The sequence below is a fragment of the Aulostomus chinensis genome, chromosome 3 (genome assembly GCF_037954235.1).
Source record: "Aulostomus chinensis isolate RoL2024-O1b breed Wild chromosome 3, RoL_Achi_v1.0, whole genome shotgun sequence".
Classification (NCBI taxonomy): Eukaryota; Metazoa; Chordata; class Actinopteri; order Syngnathiformes; family Aulostomidae; genus Aulostomus; species Aulostomus chinensis.
This window is the reverse complement of record NC_141322.1, coordinates 19,230,908-19,247,974: the sequence shown is the minus strand read 5'-3', so window position 1 is coordinate 19,247,974 and position 17,067 is coordinate 19,230,908. Positions and strand designations below refer to the sequence as shown.

The 17,067-nt window shown below is 41.2% G+C and overlaps 2 protein-coding genes across 5 annotated transcripts; both read right to left on the bottom strand.

Annotated features, from left to right (window-relative positions):
• Positions 1-3,166: 3,166 nt before the first annotated feature.
• tusc2a (tumor suppressor 2, mitochondrial calcium regulator a) lies at positions 3,167-6,116 on the bottom strand. Of its 3 annotated transcripts, none has more exons than XM_086199335.1 (4): positions 5,972-6,116; positions 5,089-5,328; positions 3,905-4,025; positions 3,167-3,825 (listed from the first exon to the last, which is right to left on the bottom strand). In XM_086199335.1, the coding sequence occupies exons 2-4, from the start codon at positions 5,235-5,237 to the stop codon at positions 3,760-3,762; spliced, it is 336 nt and encodes a 111-aa protein (XP_086055461.1). In that variant the 5' UTR covers positions 5,238-5,328; positions 5,972-6,116; the 3' UTR covers positions 3,167-3,759. The 3 variants fall into 3 exon arrangements, with proteins under 3 accessions (XP_086055461.1, XP_086055462.1, XP_086055463.1); XM_086199336.1 differs by lacking the exon at positions 5,972-6,116 and adding an exon at positions 5,740-5,896; XM_086199337.1 differs by lacking the exon at positions 5,972-6,116 and adding an exon at positions 5,469-5,670.
• A 177-nt stretch (positions 6,117-6,293) lies between these two features.
• On the bottom strand, positions 6,294-16,660 carry LOC147268086 (ras association domain-containing protein 1-like). 2 transcript variants are annotated; one of them, XM_086199333.1, is made up of 7 exons: positions 16,319-16,660; positions 15,232-15,584; positions 14,152-14,276; positions 8,262-8,366; positions 7,894-8,179; positions 7,694-7,809; positions 7,332-7,600 (listed from the first exon to the last, which is right to left on the bottom strand). In XM_086199333.1, exons 2-7 carry the CDS (start codon positions 15,548-15,550, stop codon positions 7,454-7,456), a joined length of 1,098 nt encoding a protein of 365 aa, XP_086055459.1. In that variant the 5' UTR covers positions 15,551-15,584; positions 16,319-16,660; the 3' UTR covers positions 7,332-7,453. The 2 variants fall into 2 exon arrangements, with proteins under 2 accessions (XP_086055460.1, XP_086055459.1); XM_086199334.1 differs by lacking the exons at positions 14,152-14,276; positions 15,232-15,584; positions 16,319-16,660 and adding an exon at positions 10,728-11,275 and having other exon boundaries at positions 6,294-7,600.
• Between the last annotated feature and the right edge of the window lie 407 nt (positions 16,661-17,067).

The following is a 17,067-nucleotide window of genomic DNA, read 5'->3' as shown; positions in this document are numbered from 1 at the left end:
TGGAAGAAGTACTCAAATATTATAAAATATCACATCATGTAACATACCCATACTCATCAAGTAGCCAACTGACCTTTGCCAGTGTTCGATTTCTAAGATTTCCATTAGTTATAAGTGCTTAGAATAATGTCTTTCAATCAAGGAACTGTCTAATCAGGATAATCTAAACTATATCAATTCAGGAAAATGTCAAATAAAGAAACCAAACTATTGCTGTGAATTTAATGTGGTAATATTATAAACAGCAGTTGCCAAAGAGACACATCAAAATGGAGTTATTGAAGGACAAGAACTCAAGAGGAGCAGGAAATAAATGTCCTTGCCACTGAATATGCGATCAAATACTACCACCTTATCACAGTATTTCTGATACCTGATTAGTTTTCTTACAACTCTTGTAATTAAGTCAAAAGACCATAAATGCCTTCAATGAGTTCTTTGTAGTACTTCTCCTTTGGTGAGGGCCTTTTATGTTGTTAACACACTTCATACAGACAGCAGGCACAAGGCATCTGGCATGCAGATGTCACTGCTGCCTGGGGCCTGATGACAGCCACTGGCAAAGGCTCAGTGAAGGAATCAAGTCCAGCATGCCGTCATGTTGCCAAACAGAGGAGATAAGATGGTGCAGAGCTGGGTTTCATGGCCACGGGCAAGGAGGGCCCAGACCATGGTCTCTGACTCATAATTAACCAATTTATCAACCTGTTTTTAGACTCTCACAGGGCTCAAAGAAGCAGGAGCAGCTGGTTCAAATGTCGTCTAGTTGTCCACACTTTGTAAAGTAAAACTCTGTTTGATTGACTTTTCCTTTTTCACACACGTGAACTGAAGGATGCCGGAGCACATGATTTTGGAGAGGTCAGAATCTGTAGGGGAGATATTTTCCTGTGTCCAAGTCTGTTCCGCTCTTTGTTATCGGGAGCTTTGCTGACTCACCTTAGAGTGTCATCATTTTCTCTGGATGTGCTTCAGGAAAATGCAGCACATGACGCAACCATGTGAATGAAGGAAGGAGGAAGGGAGGGTAAGCATAACCAAAGCATGGTTTCCTTCTGGAGTCAGCTTCCCTTTGACCTCTGCCTCCTGAATGTTATATCAGCAGATATCAGGGACTGTCAGGAAGTGAAAACAATGGAAGGGAAACTGGAAACACACTCTGCCCTTTTTACCTTGCGTTCCAGCCACTGTATGACCGTGGTGTGTTTGTGGGATTATGTGAAACTGGGACAGAGGAACATTTTGGTTTTCTGCCTTGTTTGCTCTAACTTCTGACCAAAATCTATATAAATGAACTGAAACATGAATGAACTCACAAGTCTTTCCTAAATCTATATTCATTTTTGGTTTTCAGTACTGGTTTGACACACAGTACTGTGACATCTCCTAGACTATAAAACATATTTTTAGTCAGTCATATAATCACATTACGCTATAATAAGAAATATGGTCCACAACCCAGCTATGAATCCAGACAAGTCTCACTAGGAACTATGACATTATCTCAAATGATCCCCCATACAACAATAAATCTCTTCCTGTTTATAATTCCACGCACACTTTTCAAGGTTGCAGATGATTCATAATGAAATCTCTCCACCACTCCCACACGAACACTTCCTTTATTAACACACTGTCTATGCTTGAGACCCCCTAAACACTCATAACATTCATACTTTAGTGAGACTTTGCCAGAAACCGTTCATCCATTTAATACTGGCTGGACTTTTTAGCAAAACATCAAAGACCGGTGGAGAGGAAACACATCAAAGTGACTGACCTCTGGCACAAAAACACACCCGACCACATTCCACACAATTACAGACACCAGAGAATGCCTGGAAAAGAGGGCCTGTCCGTTTCCTGGGTAGATTCGTCAACTTAACACTCCAAATTCTGTTTATGCTGCCATTAAAGTTTGATATCCAGCTGGGAATGGTTGTGCGAACACAATCTGAGCAGGGAACATTACTTCAAATATTACCAAAATTAGAAAAAAAAAAAAAATCCTGTGATTCGGATTTATCTAAATCCGACGACGAAAACATGTCGTCATAAATTCATTGCAGTTACAGATGCTGACAAATCATATTCTGTAGACATAAGGGAGACAATTCTTACTTAAATCATGAGTCATATGTCAATATCGGTCAAAAATAATTGCAGTAAAACTTGTTATGCACATCACTCATCTAGAGTCTTAGCATATTATTCTCAGTGTATAATTACGTCCCCAGTGTTTGGGAAGTCAAATTACACAGGACTATGATTAGAGGTAAGTGAGTAAACATACAAAAAAAAAAAAATGCCACAGAATATTCCACCATGGACCCGTGAAATCACAATGTTGCTATTGATTTTTGCTGCCATCTAGAGGTGACACACCTTGACATGTTATCAAAGTGCAGTTTAACTGTTTCAAAAATGATGTGTTTTCTTTCTTCTTCTTCTTCCTTTTTTTTTTTTTTTTGCATCATAGGCAAACAAAAATGTCTCCTCTCGCTCCCAGCAGCCCAACTGCACAGCGGGCGAGCCGAAACAGAAGAAGGCAATGAGGAAAGGCTAAAAATAAGTCTGAATCTGGATATGTCAGGGTTATACTTACAGCTGTCATGGAGGCACGGGAACTGCTCTCTACATTTGAAGAGTGACCACTGATTGGATGCAATCTGGGCCACATGGTTGTACTGTGTATTTAAACTGATGAGGCTTCATTATAAAACTACAGTTCTTTTTGGATAGCTTAGAATAGTTTGGACTTTAAGAGAAACAAGTTTGTGCTTTTTAAAAAAAAAAAAAAAAATTTCAATTAACTTCAAATGACCTTTTATGTCTGTTTGATTGAAAGTGAGGTTATTTTAGTCTGACATAAAGACTGTCAACAGCTAAACCAAACTCAAAGCCAACAACAAGTGTCACAGATTTACGTAAAGGATTGAGAGATACATGAGTGGTACTAATTTGACTTTCCGCAGAAAAGCAAGTAGTTCCCAAGATATTTACCTAATTTTTCAAGGCTCTTAGGAGGATAGCGAATAAAAGTGCTGCACAAAGAGTTGTTGTGTTCCTTTAAATAGGAACCGTGTGAGACCAAAAACACAGATGATGACAACAGGAAGTCAGGACCCGTATGATAGGAGACTCATAGACAGCAGGGATTCAGCTCAGTAAACCATTTATTCAAGTATATCCAACTAAGAAATCTGAACTATTTACATTATGTTCACGAGTGCAGGTCTGAGCTTCAGTAACTGAGACACTCACAATACAGAACATGATCATATATACAATAAATTTCCCAATCAGTCACTATCGCACCCTGTGACTACATCTCACGTCACTCTCACACACATTCCCTCACACAAACCTAAGTGCTCACATGTAAACACACAACAACATACGGCTTCTACCTCTCTACGTCTCATGAAAGGCATACACAGACTGTTAAAGCCTTTTCACTTCAAGGATGTTTTCCCTGCAAAAACAAAGACAAAAACTCACAAGAGAAATACAAGCGGATGTATTCTCAGAGTCTGCTTACATGTCAGCTGGGAGGTGGAAACACAACCAGTCACCTTCACCACTTTTGTGAATGTCAGAATATGGATATGTCTGTTTTGGATTCACCTCACTCTCCACACCACAGTACCAGTCATGACCGTCTCACTTCAGACTGGAACAAGACTTCCATCCGACTCCTTTTTCCAAGAAGAGCGTCTGTGGCAGCACTTCACATCAGATCCTTCATGTGCAAAAATGTCACACCTCACAGAGGACGATGGGGAAATCCACATGAATACAGGGGTGGTCCAGCTTCACAATTCCCTTAAAAAAACACAATCAAGACAGTCAAAGTTATTCAAAAACAGATTATTGTTGTGGCCTCAGTTTAGCTTCAGCTCACCTGTGGAATCAGATTCTTCTGAATCCTCTTCAATTTGGACCTTTTCCTTCCATTTTTTGTCACCACTGTTTCTTCATAGAATTCATGGGCGAGGTCACCGTCCTCGTCATAATACAAAGAGCTGTCAACACACAACAGGCCAGAGTTATTAGCATCAGCAGAGTTAATAAACATTTCATTTCAAAAATCCCGCGCACAGTTTTTCTGTACCGCTGTCGGTACCCATGTAGTATTTCAGCATTGTGAGCAGCAGTTTTGAGATTCTGGGTTTAAATTACATCTAGAAATGGAAGCAGCTGGTGAACTGCGCACCTCATAGAGGACCATTTCTGCAGTATGAACCCGGTTTATCAGGCACTTCAACAGGGCCATCGTCTCATATGCTAAAATCTATATTTCATTAACAAAATTCTAAATTACATTTAGATCAGAGTTAATTTGAGAACATTAAAGCTCTTGTAGTCCTGGGAAACCTGAAGTGTTCTTTTGTTATTGTTGTTGTTGTTTTTAGCTTCAATCATTGTATGCATGGATTACTGATTTCACATCTGGATAAAGAAGACTTGGATTATAATAGAGGATGTGTTGTGGGTTTTTTTTTGTAAGTGGATGTTTTGGATGGTTCCGTGGTGGTTCTTCTCTTATTTGGGAGTGGTAGCATAAATCCTAAGAGATGGGATACAATAAAGCCTTTCTTGTAAAAGCCAAATTCTGAGCACAGAGCTAACATTTAGGAAGAGCAAACACCTCTCTTCCAATATCAGTTCAGTATATCTACCAGCATAGAATGTCAATACTAAAACTCTGTTTTAATCAGTGTTTAATTCTTTCCCTTCCACACAGCTGTTCCAGTACACACCTGGTTTCACTGCTCAAGCCTGGCTCATATACAGCATGGTTGTTAACTCAAACTTAAATGGGTCTGAACTGGCCCAATGTTTACTGTCACTGTGCAAATTATCGGTATGCTACTTCAACATCTGCACTGCATCTGTCCTGTTGACAGCTGACAATGTCGGAGTGCAGCCAGAAGCTGATTGCTATCTTACTGAAATCATTCGTATGCAAGGAAACATTAGGACAAGGTTGTCTGGGGCAATAAAAACTTAGTTTGGTTCACTGCCAAGACAAGCAGAAGTATATTGAATCTGTGCATCATCTGTGTCTGAGAATGCAGCATTTACCTCCGCCTTGTAAAAACAAATGGGGTTGCATTTCTGGAACCTCTGAGACGAGCCAATGACTGCTCATTCCCTGCAGTGGTAGAGTCACCTCCGGTTCCACTGCCTGAGAAGGGCCAGACACCTTTGGATTTGGATCCACTTCCTCCCATCCTCAGACATAAGGCATAGTTTTAGTCTCCCGTTAAAGCTTTCAGTCTGGTTGGTAGCCAGACTCACTCAATCCCTTGTTAAAGGCAGGATCTGGAAGATAAAAGTGCAGAGTATAGACAGTTTCAGTGCTTTGTTGTGGACACATTTAAATCGATTCTGCAGCCTAATTTTAGTCATCATGTTGCCAGACTTTAGTAATGAATGGATACAACAGCACAACGGTAAATTACTCAGTGTGGTTGATGTCAATTTTAGCACGATGTCGAGTTTGCTCCAACCCAAACTGATAGTTGTTGCCCATCATCTTAACGTGTAGCCTTCAAAATGCTTGGCTAGCTTGGATGGGGTGGCCTGAGATGTTTCGGTCCGCCACTCGTGTCACTTACGCTAATAAGCTGGGCCACGCAAACGAACGACTCTCAACGTAAATAACTTGACTTTACAGTCATGATTATATCGCTTTTTATTTCATTCTATGAACAGTCGTAAGTTTAACACGACCTGTATTTTTCAGAAGCACCCGTCCGGTAGACGCCAAATGTGGCTAACTCGCTAATGCTACCTGGACAGCTAGGTAAGCTAGCCTATTAGCTTCTGCGACTGACGCAGGTTTGCTAACGTGGCTAAACGTTGACTACGAAGACAAAACGGAGACGTATCTTTAAAACATACAATCGCTAGCATACAACACCTAAACAGCACTACCTGAAAACGCTTATGTTTAATATCTCACCTCACCACCCACGGTTAAATCTTCATATTCTGTCATGACTTCAGCCTGCAGGGTTAGCTGTTTTGGTCGTTACAGAGGCGATCAGCTGATCTACCATCCAAACTGTTAAAGCAAACACGTCGCACTACAGATAGTTCACCAATGTTGAACGAAGCTCAACTTAAGTGATTTGTCAAAATTAAAACTTAATTTGTAGCCAAGGTTTATGTACCCTAAATTGCGTGTTAAACAGTGATTCTTTTTTTTTTTTAATCTTTCAATTATTTCTGTGCGAAAAATAATGAAGAGGCTTGACAGTAATGAAGAATTCTTTACTGAAAACGGAACAGACACTGACATTTTGAAGGTTGTAACATGAAAAAACAATCGCTTGCCAATTTACTGAGCACACCCTGATAGTCACACAACAGCCCTACAATAAACCCTCCCTTTATGTTCAGTTTTTATTGTATATGAGAAGTTCAAAAACTCCAATTCAGATGAAATAAACAATGAATATTATAATCTACATAAAGACAGGATTTACTGCAGGACTGCTATATTAGACTGCAACTGTTGGATTTAAGTGCACCTTATAAACTAGCAACAGACCTGACAGACAGGAGACAAACATTTTGAGGAATTGTAGGAAAAAAGATTGAAGGAATGACAAACGTTTTCCAGAGGAACACATGTATATATATCAACGCTCATTCATTTGTCATACTGAGTGACCGACACCTCTGACATTCATAACTGTATTCAAATGTCCACTCAACAGTCATACTCACAAACTGACAATAAAATTTTTTTTAAAAAAAAATTAAAAAGTGGAGTTGCACCCATCAGGGGTGTAGAGAAGACATGGCAGAATTTTTTGAGACTGGGGTTGAATGAAAATCCCTGTAACGTTCAGTGGCGCGACACATTTAACTTTTTTAACAAGGTCCGAATTCAGGTGAATTTGAAGCAAATGTATACACGTTAAATTCACGGACCAGGTTGATTGTATCTCAACATGGCATTCGTGCCATAATTCAACATGTTATTAAGTTTGTTTTCTGGGGAAAATGAAAGTGCTTTACTCTTGCTCTAGTTCTAAAACTTTATAGTTTTCATAGATTATCAATATTGCAAAGGCCCAAAACATTGGTGACATTTCCTATAAGTTAAAGTGACACGGCTGAAGTGAACAGGATAATCAGAATGCCCTCAATAAGACACAACCGGTCTCATCTGCCAGTCTTCATTTCTCTCAACTCATTCTCTCAGGCACATCAGACTCTCCAGGTGTAAGGCACTGCTCATCTCTCGCATCATTTCACACGCACATTCGCGCTAGCTCTCTCTCTCTCATTGTTTCGCGCCGTCTCACTCTCTCGTTTCACCGAAGAGGCGTTTTGAGTTGTTTTCTCTGGGTTCTTTGGATGCAGCGTCGACTGGTCATCTTCAAGTGATTGTCCAGTCAGGAGGTGCACGTTTAACCCCGTGAGCAGAGTGGTCTCAGCCTGGAGTTGAGCCGCGCAAAGCCTCCTGCATCTTAGTGCGGGCCAGAGCATAGCGCTGCACTATCTGCTTGACGTGCTCTTCTTCTTCACGCTGCAGGATAAGCAGGAAGTTCTTCAGCTCTGGCATGGAGAACGCATGCCACTGCAAGGGGGGGGAGAACACACAACCTCAGATTATAAAAACTCTACTAAAGCATGTGGTCTAAATACTGTTAGTTATTTTTGCATTACTCACGTTGACTTCTCCAGTTTCATTCTCTTTCAGAACAAAGCTGAGGACTTTCTCGCTGGGTCCAGCACACAAACGCAGACGGAGGGGATGCTCCCCGTCAGACACCTTACGTAGATAAACTACAGCAAAAGCAAATTTTCAATTTAGAAAAAAGATCAAACATTTAAAAAAAAGTCTAACATGCTTATAAAAAGAGCACATACTTTGGTCATGACGCTCACTTCGCTCAAACAGAGCGAACTTGCCGGGATTGTCCACCACAGTGAACTTTTTCAACAAAGCCTCGATGACTTCCAGAGCAGATGTACGAGAGCTGATGTGCAGGTGCTTCGAAGCGTCCTTCGGCAGGTAGAAAGACGTGCGGCGCTGCACTCCACTCGCCTTCCTCGCTCCAGCATCTGTGCCTCTTTTCTTTGGAGTTGGAACAGACACGGGCCGCACCAACTTAAACTGCACCTTGATGAAGCCGGTGTAGGAACCGTCCTTGTTCTGTTGAGAAAGAAGGGAAACGTTACACTGAAGAAAGAGCACGTCACAGTGAAACAGACCCACTAATCTCACCAACACTCACCATGTTCATGAACAGATTGCTGTTGATTTGAGAGTTGTACCCCTTCACTTTCTTCTGGATTTCTGCAGTTGTCAACTCCTGTTTGCCACTTTCAATTTGTTCATCCTGCAGAGATATTACATTGTTAGACCACAAGGTGGCAGTGTTCACCACCAAACCGGCCGAGCGCAGCCAGCAATCAGAGATCCTCACATCAGGGACAACACACACACAAGAACCAGCAGTTGTGGCAGCACAAAACATCATGATCTGGTAAGACGTACACAATCCTGCTATATTAATACAATCACATCAAGTGTACGCCCCTTTTATCAAGCATTAGCATGAGCAAATAATCCTTTCACATCGTATTTTGTTGAATGAAAATACATATTTCAGCAACTGAGAACGGAACTGCGGTGGATCTTTGCACGTTCACATTTCACTTGGGTAACTGATGCGGTTAAAAATAAAACAGCCAGTCAGAGTGCATGCACTCAATAAAATCTATGCTGGAGCCAACTTACATTGCCGGTACAGGCAGTAGTTTCCTGTCTAAAAATCCTGGCCCACCACTGTTTTACTGCACGTCATAAAACCTGAAACTAAAGACAAAATATCTTCAAACTAAAACCTCAAAGTAACTGTGAAGCCTCCATGCAATCACAGTGATGGTGTGATCAGAATTTCATTTGAATGTGAAATTTCAAGTTGGGCTCTTATTCTTGCTTAAATGTTTGGGAGACAATTACAAACACCACATCTTATGAAAATTGAAGAGATTTTTTTGGTTCTTCTCCCTCCAGCAGTGGGGACCAGTTGCATCAGACTTCTCACTTCCTGTCAACGAAGCAGAGACTAAAAAGATGATGTCAGCTCTGCCCAATCCTGTTGGACCACTGTGCTCTCTCGCTGGGGGTGGGGGGGTGTGCGCAGCTGTTTGCTATGATTGCAACCAACGGCTTTGCATTGCATTCCTCAACTGGTACTCATGTAAAAATAGCCTCACGAGTGGGAGAGACAATGCCCTCCCTTGTTCTACCACCACATCCTCTCAAGTCAGCTGCCTCATCACCCAGTCAGGTTTTACTCATACATATCTGGCCCGTAGCAACCTTAATATGATGATAAGCTCTCCTAGAAGCTCTCCCTGTGTCAACTGACCAGTGTTAAAAGAAACTGCAACAGAGGCGGAACGAATGACTCTCTGCCCAACTAAATCCTCACGACCAGCGTAGGAGTAAAATCTAAACACTAAAAGCCATGATACCGTGAACTGTGACCAGAACGTCGGTCACTTAAGGAGGGAAAAAACATTTTCCACATGTGGTTGAGATTCTGACCAGAAAAGGAAAGAAGCAACTCTTGCCCCACACTCATTACCACCATTGAGATGCCCTTGAGCAAGGCCCTTGATAAGACTGGCCGTGCGGAGCAGCCACTGGGTGTGAATGTGTGTGTGTGAATACGGTTTGGGCGTTCCTGCAAAATACAGCATTGCTCAAAGGGATCCTTCCCTAAAAAGAAGGTTAAGGCAACTCTTCTTACAACTCTCACCTACCCTTTTCATGAACTGTTGAACCCCGGGCTGTCTAATGAAAATACACTTTAACAGAGCTGAGTACTAAATCTATCGATGTCAAGCAGAATAAGACCTACTGCAAAGACCCTCAGGCTGATTGGAAGACTGAGGAGTCAATGGGCGGCTGTTAACCTGTCAATAAATCAATAAAAGGCTCAAGTTGAGTTTTCAAATATGGTGACAGTGCAAGAAAAACAGACTGTGTACACACAGTCAAATAATCACATAGAATGATGAGATTTACAATAAAACAGCATTCAGTTTCCATAACTGAGTGTGTGCGTGGGCAACTAAAGAGGAACGGAAAATGACCAAAGCCAAAACACTCCATGACTCATGTGTGATTGAGAAATGAGTGTTAAACTCCTAAAAGACAAGGGAATGAATGGTGGGTGTAGAGGTTTGAAATTTGAGAAGCGGGTGTGCGTCATGAAAAATCACACTTGGGTTGTGCACAGTGGTGTCTGTGCTTGGTACAGTCAAAGATGTGCTGGTGTGTATGGGTGTGAGTGTGGGTGTGTATAAAGTCAAAACACACGTGTCATTTGTACTAATGTGTTCTAGATAATGTTCACACGAGTTAAAGGTTGAATGTTTACACAGAACTGGAAGAACCAGAACTCAACGTCACTGCCTACAAGCATCAGGTTCACTTGACACACACCTTGCCTCCTCTACCTGGCTGTCTTGCTCCACTGACCTATGACCCCTAAATGCATAATGAAGATACTAAACCTAAAACTGTATCAGATATCGCGAGAATAACTTAATGTGTCGTATGAACGTCTCTTGTTGGTGCGTTCATGAGCAATTAGGGAAGTGGGAACGTTCCAAACATCCTGAGCGTACTAATATTTCTACGTTTAACTAAAAACAATTGGGTTTTTTTTTTTATTTCTTCTCACCTGTTTAACCTCTACGTTAGCTTTCCTGGTTTTGGGAAAGAAAGATGTCCGGGCGGTGAAGTACTGCTCAAACTCGGAGTCCGAGTCTTCCTCGCTGCAGTAGCCGCTGCTGGTGGAGCTCCCCCAGGTCATCTCGAAGGAGGGAGTTTTGTCCGTGCTGCTAGCCGCGTTGGTCATACTAACTAAGATAGCCTTTCACAACCACAAGAAAGAACCGCTGCTAGAGTCGCGAATTCTACACGAGATTAAATATGTCAAGTTCAGTTAAGTTTGACGAAGATTACACGATACAATCCTGACAAAACCGTTTTTTTTTCTAGCACTTGAAAGTTCCCGTTACTTTCACACGAGGGAATATCTACCGCTCCGGCGATAACGAGTCGAGCCAAGTCAACTATAAAAAAAAACCCTCTCCTGATAACTTTTTCCGATATAACTCGTCTGTCGGCCACGTTTCCACGATACAAACTGGCCGTGTGAAACAGGATGTGTTCAGGCCCCCGCCCTGGTGGCGCGGCTTCCTACCCCCAGCTCAGACTCCACCCAGCCCTGTTGAAAATACACAAATCTACCGCAGACGGTGGTGATTGGACACCGAGAGGAAATACCACAGACGCATCCCGCCCTCCCCCTCTCACACAGCGGCCTCAATTCACGGATGGATGCCGCTCTGCTACTTCCGATTGTGTTGGCAGTCATGTGACGGGTCACACCGACACACACGATTACACCCCCCCCCCCACCCCGTGAATTTCCCCATCCTCCCTCTGAACAATTAAACTTGTGGTTCCTGATACAGTGTGAAAGCTAAGAAGGGTGAACTTGTCCATCAGGTAAAAAAAAGAAGGGGGGTGGGGTCCATTGGAAACCGCCATTAATACTCAATCCAGTAATACTCATAAGAAGAGTAATTTAGTAGAAATGAAAGATGAAGGATGGTGAAGTTTTTTACCGATACCAGATTAACTTTACAACTGGTAGCCAATATTTACTGTTGTATATAAGAACTGCATAAAATCAAATTTACGGGATAATTTACAATTTATACATACTGAAAAACACATGCACCTCGAAAGATGTTGAGCAAAGAAAAAGTAAAGACTATAATCCATCCCTGCTATAAATATTTGTTTACTTAATTACAATTTTTGAGTATTAGTACTCCACCTGGGTGTACTAAAATGGTAGAATCTGATCTCACCACCTTAGTTCAACTGCCTAAAACTGCTGCGATGCAAAGAAATGACTAAAATAATCTTTAGCACAATATTATGTTAAATTTAAAAGGAAGTGTAAGAGAAGAACAAAAATTCATGAGTGTATTAATTATAAGCTAATAAACTTCTAAATGACCATATTCTTGTTTTCTCCTCAATGCTTCGACACAACCGTCCTGTTTTCTTCTTACGCTTATGTCAGCAATAATCTCAGAATGGCATTTTCAACATTGTCTGAGTTACCCGCAAGTTCTTGTTTTCCTTTCGGTTGCCTTCTAAAAAAATATATTTAAAAAGTCCGACTGTAAGACCGTTGCTCAAAAACACTTTTACAAAGTATTCAGTGAACAGACCCCCAGCACCTCCCCACCTCTGATCATATCACCGATACACAACACCTGTATTGTCAGTAGATCTTCAACAGCTGCCAGTCAATGACAACCTGCAGTTTTATCAAAATTGGAGAATCACGGAAAATCAAAGCAGCAGCAGCTGAGATATTCTAACTACCAGGAATTAAGCCCTTGAATCACATACAGCTCCTAACTCAGTAGGGTCTTCCATCGGATCCCCTCAACCTCCTAAATGCTCACAAACCCAAAGGTGACTCTGATGACATCATCAGAGATACTTTTCCTCAGGAAAGTGTGAAAAGCCTTCTCCAGAACCACAGAGGACATTATCAAACCTTTATAATAAAAACTAAAGATGTCTCATAACACACTGACCTTTTGAGTCACTTTTCAAACCATTTGTACAATTTCAATGCAACAAAGAAGAGACTTGTAGTTTTTTTCTAAACTCCAAACCAACTTAAGTATATTGGGGGATGTACAGTAAAACACAAATACGAACCAAAAAATGTGATGTTGTAATTTTAACTGCTTAAACTTCATAAATGAGGAGAAAAATGTAGTTGCTTTTGATTTTCTGAGATCTTACAGAAGCTGTCTTAACTCTGAATTTATGATTCTCCAGCTGCGATCAGCTCCTCCACTTCTCTTGACATAAGCTACACTGTGACAGCTGACATGGTCATTATACAAAGTAAATGACTTGCATTGATATTTTGACGAGGTCTGCTGCCCGCCGTGTTACCTGGCAGGCCCAGATGATGACTCGTTCTGATGAAAATGAGGCTGCAGCCCGTTGTCTGCTTCAGGAAGGTTGGAAAAGGGTGTTGCTCGTATTCTAATGTTTTATCTTGTGTTGATCTGGAAAGTTCGGATCAGCGAACATCTTTCAAACTTTGCGGAGGGAGATAAAGGTTGATCTTTGTGGTGGCTCTGTCTGTGTGTATATAAACTCGGAAAAAAAAAAAGGAATCAAAATGTGATAACAAATTATAACTCATGCACACAAACATTTGAAAACTCAACGCAGACAAAAAATGGCCTCAATACATTTATACTTTTCCCCAGCAAGGGAGTTTTATTCTGAAATGTTATAACGTTACGTGTGGTGTTCTCTTCATGTTTTTGGCGGGGAGTTTTTAATTTGTTCCCAGAATGTCCTTCCTAAAGGTAGGTTCTCTGAAACTTTCTATAAATGATGGTGGAGTCAACAGATTATAAAACAAATATTCAACAACATCCCCAAACGTTAGCTTTACCCTCTATGGCCACACCAGAGTTGTTTCAGGGCTCACTACTGGCGCTTGCATCAGTTTGCTCAGTATAAATGGTTACAATTAAAAAAAAAAAAAAAAAACTGAACTAGCTCTTACAAAAGGTTCCACTTCTTTTATTGTGTCTCAACACTGCCACGCAACTGCTCTAAATCCGTTTACTTCCCATCACAAATTCAATGTTCCTTCTTCTTCGTGCTGCCCTTCATTATCATTTAGCAAATCAGCTGCGTGTGATAACAACAAATGTCCAGGAAATCTCAGAGAAGTTAGCTCATGTTTACACAAAGTAATGCAGAGAGAAGAGTGGAACTAAGTGGACTGTGTGTAATTATTATCAGAGTTAAATGTTTCCTGTTTCTGGCTTTAAAACATGTTAAATGAATCAAACTAGAGTCATAAACTAATCCAAGCAGGTACCTGACATTTTGATTAGAGGAAGTGACCGGTTTCCTTACTGACTGTTGTGTTTTCATCAGCGTCTCAGTATAACTGTTATAAATTCATGCTGAATAAGACACTTAACCAGCTTTGATTGCAAGCAAGTGTGCTAAAGAGCCAGGGCAGAATAGACGCTTACCACGTTTGTGTCTGTTTCTACGGTGTGCTCGACCACACAGGGAGGATCAGCTGAAGAGCCCTGGTCCCAGCTGCAGTCTAGACGGATCTGGGAGCGACAGTTGGAGTGGCACGTGAATCTACAATCTGTGAGAGCAGAAAACATCATTTAGTTTGAAAAAGGCGCTATCAAAGACATAAATACACAGGTACCGCAAGTGAAACATTAATGGGTGATTCTAAATATCTAATGACCTCTGCTGCCTGTTACTTTATACTGCAGTTACCATGCTGTTATTTATCTTATTTGTCACTGTTCAAACACACAAATGGCAAAAACATTCATCTTCAGACGCACAATTTGAAATACTTCATATTCACAAGTATAGCTGTGAAGTAAAATGAGACACACAATACAGAGGTTATGACTTTAAAAATGAAATAACATAAAGAAACCTAATAGAATAAATTGAAAAAAAAATCATTGTTTTTTTTTTGTTTTTTTTTAAACAAATGAAGTAAAGCTGGCTGCTGAAAAAAGTCATTTGGATGTGCTGTGGAATTTCAAAATAAAGATACAACAAAGACAGCAGATCCTAATCTGGATCGATAATTGGATTATGCATCGACTACATAGTATTGATGGTCATTGAATCGATATATTCTGATGTAGATAAATGGCTCCTGGGCCTTACTTCCCAGCTGTCCTACAGTTTGCTGATTATAAAGTTTGTACTTAATACTGGATAGAAGTCCAATATTATTTAACCCAATTAAAATGGTTCAGATTATAAAGGACAGAATTGCAATTTAAGATCATCAGAAATAAACTTTCAGTGAGGCTTTTTAAATTAACATTCATGTCAAAAGGGGTTTTTCCTGCATACTCAATACAGAAACCACAGTGACATTTCAATGGGTGGCAGCTGAAGAACAGGAAGCTTATATTTCAACTCTGAGATGAGTGTTTTGTGACAAAAGCAAGCAGGTTGTCAACAGACCTAGACAGACCACAGCCACTTGCTGTTGTTCTAGGTCTCTATCATGCATTTGCACTGCGGTAACACACACATGTGCGAACTGCCTACGGAAGCCAACTCACTGACACACCGCAGCCCAGGCTTGAAAAAGCTCCAGATCAAGTCTCCACACAGGTCACACCATGAGGGCTGAGCGTGGCTCCAGGGCTGAAAGTTGTGCCCCTCTCCAGTCTCCTGAGTGAACTGGGGGTCCTGGCTGCTGCTGAGGACTCTGATGATGCCCACCCGGCTCAGCAGATCTGGCACCTTCCCGGGGCTGATCCTCAAAGCATTGGCTCTCTCCAGACGCGGAGGCGAGCAGGGCGCATGGGTGCCAGTCAGTTTGATCTGCTCTCTTCCTGGACGCAGGTCCCGGAGCTCGATGAACTCCCCCAGAGACATGGTGTCACTCAGATCCTGTGTTCCTCCATCACCACTAATAAGACAGAGGGGGAAAAAAAGGCAGAAAGAGATTGTAAAATATTTGAAACTTGAATCTTATTATCTTCTGAAGGCTATTCATGTTTTCAAGAGGGAAAGCACCTCTATTTACTGTCATGTTAACTTTTGGATGCCGCAGTAACTCCTGAACGTTCTCTGACATCAGTCTGACTTTATCCTCTCAAAAGTGCTTCTTTCGAATCAGAAAGTCTTGTTTATGTTATTAAAGTATTATTCTTGATGCATTTAAATGGCAAAATATCAATGTTGTAAATAATATATGTGCTATTAAGCCTCCTCTTCCTGATAGTGAAAAAAAAATCTATTTTTTTCTTTTTTTACCTCAATCGCTTCCATGTCATGTGATCATGGGATTCCAAATCAGTACCAGATAGTAATTCTTGACTGGAAATATAGGACACATCTGTTTTTATTGCCTCTATATTTTACGTGAATGATATTCAAAATTGTTTTTTTTTTTCTCATATAGACCAATATAGGATATTTTTTATATACTGCATGTACTATAGTCATATGGTGCATGTGTTGTATAAGACATGAACATACTGTACAGTGTGGCCCAGCTAGCATAAGTTAAGGATTATGTAAATAGCCTTAATATCCTCATATAAAACAAATTATATAAGCCTTATGCGCTTCACTAGTGTGCAATATTTCGCAAGCATTTCTCGACTGTCCATATTTCCAAAAGTAAAAGAATCGTCTTACCTAAAAGAAACGAAAACAGCCCTAAGATAACGGCTTTGTCTCAGGAACTTCTTCCACCGGAGGAGAAAAACTTTCCGCACGAGTCTGTGACCGCGGCCAAAGTAACAGGGGTGAGCAGCCTCGGTTACATGCCTGGAAATACTCGATCATCCCCGGCTAGTTCTCCCATCCCCTCGGTAACATCACACAGAGCCGGGCAGCCACCAGGGCGGTCAGCTTTCACCATTTAAACTCATAAAACTGCAGTTGTCGAAGGAAGCATCTTCAAGAGAGGGAGATGAGCGGCAGCCACATCCGGGATGTTTTCATCTAGGCGAGCGGCTGTTACTGAGCCCGGGCCGGGGCGCAGCTGAGTCGGCGTAAATCGATCATCTGTGCACCCTCACTTCTGAAACCCCTCCTATAATCTGGTTTCACTTTAAACCGGTAGGACCCTCCGCAGAAAGTCAACTATCAGACAGAAGGGTAAAGTCTGGGGGCAGTACGACTATTAGTAACCAAGAATTCCTTCCAAGTGTTTGTGAGATGGAAGAAGTATATAAAAGAAATACACTGATAAAAGACTACTCTGGTAAGAAGTCTCCTTCATTCATTCTGTCTGACTTTTGTGTATTCCAGTACTTTGGAGGGTCGTAACACTACAATTAAGAGTGTGTCCCAGTCAGGCTGCTCTGCGTCCTCTTTGACTTCAAATATTGAAGTCATCTTGATTGGGTCTTGACATATTTGCCATGTTGCCAATATTTCTT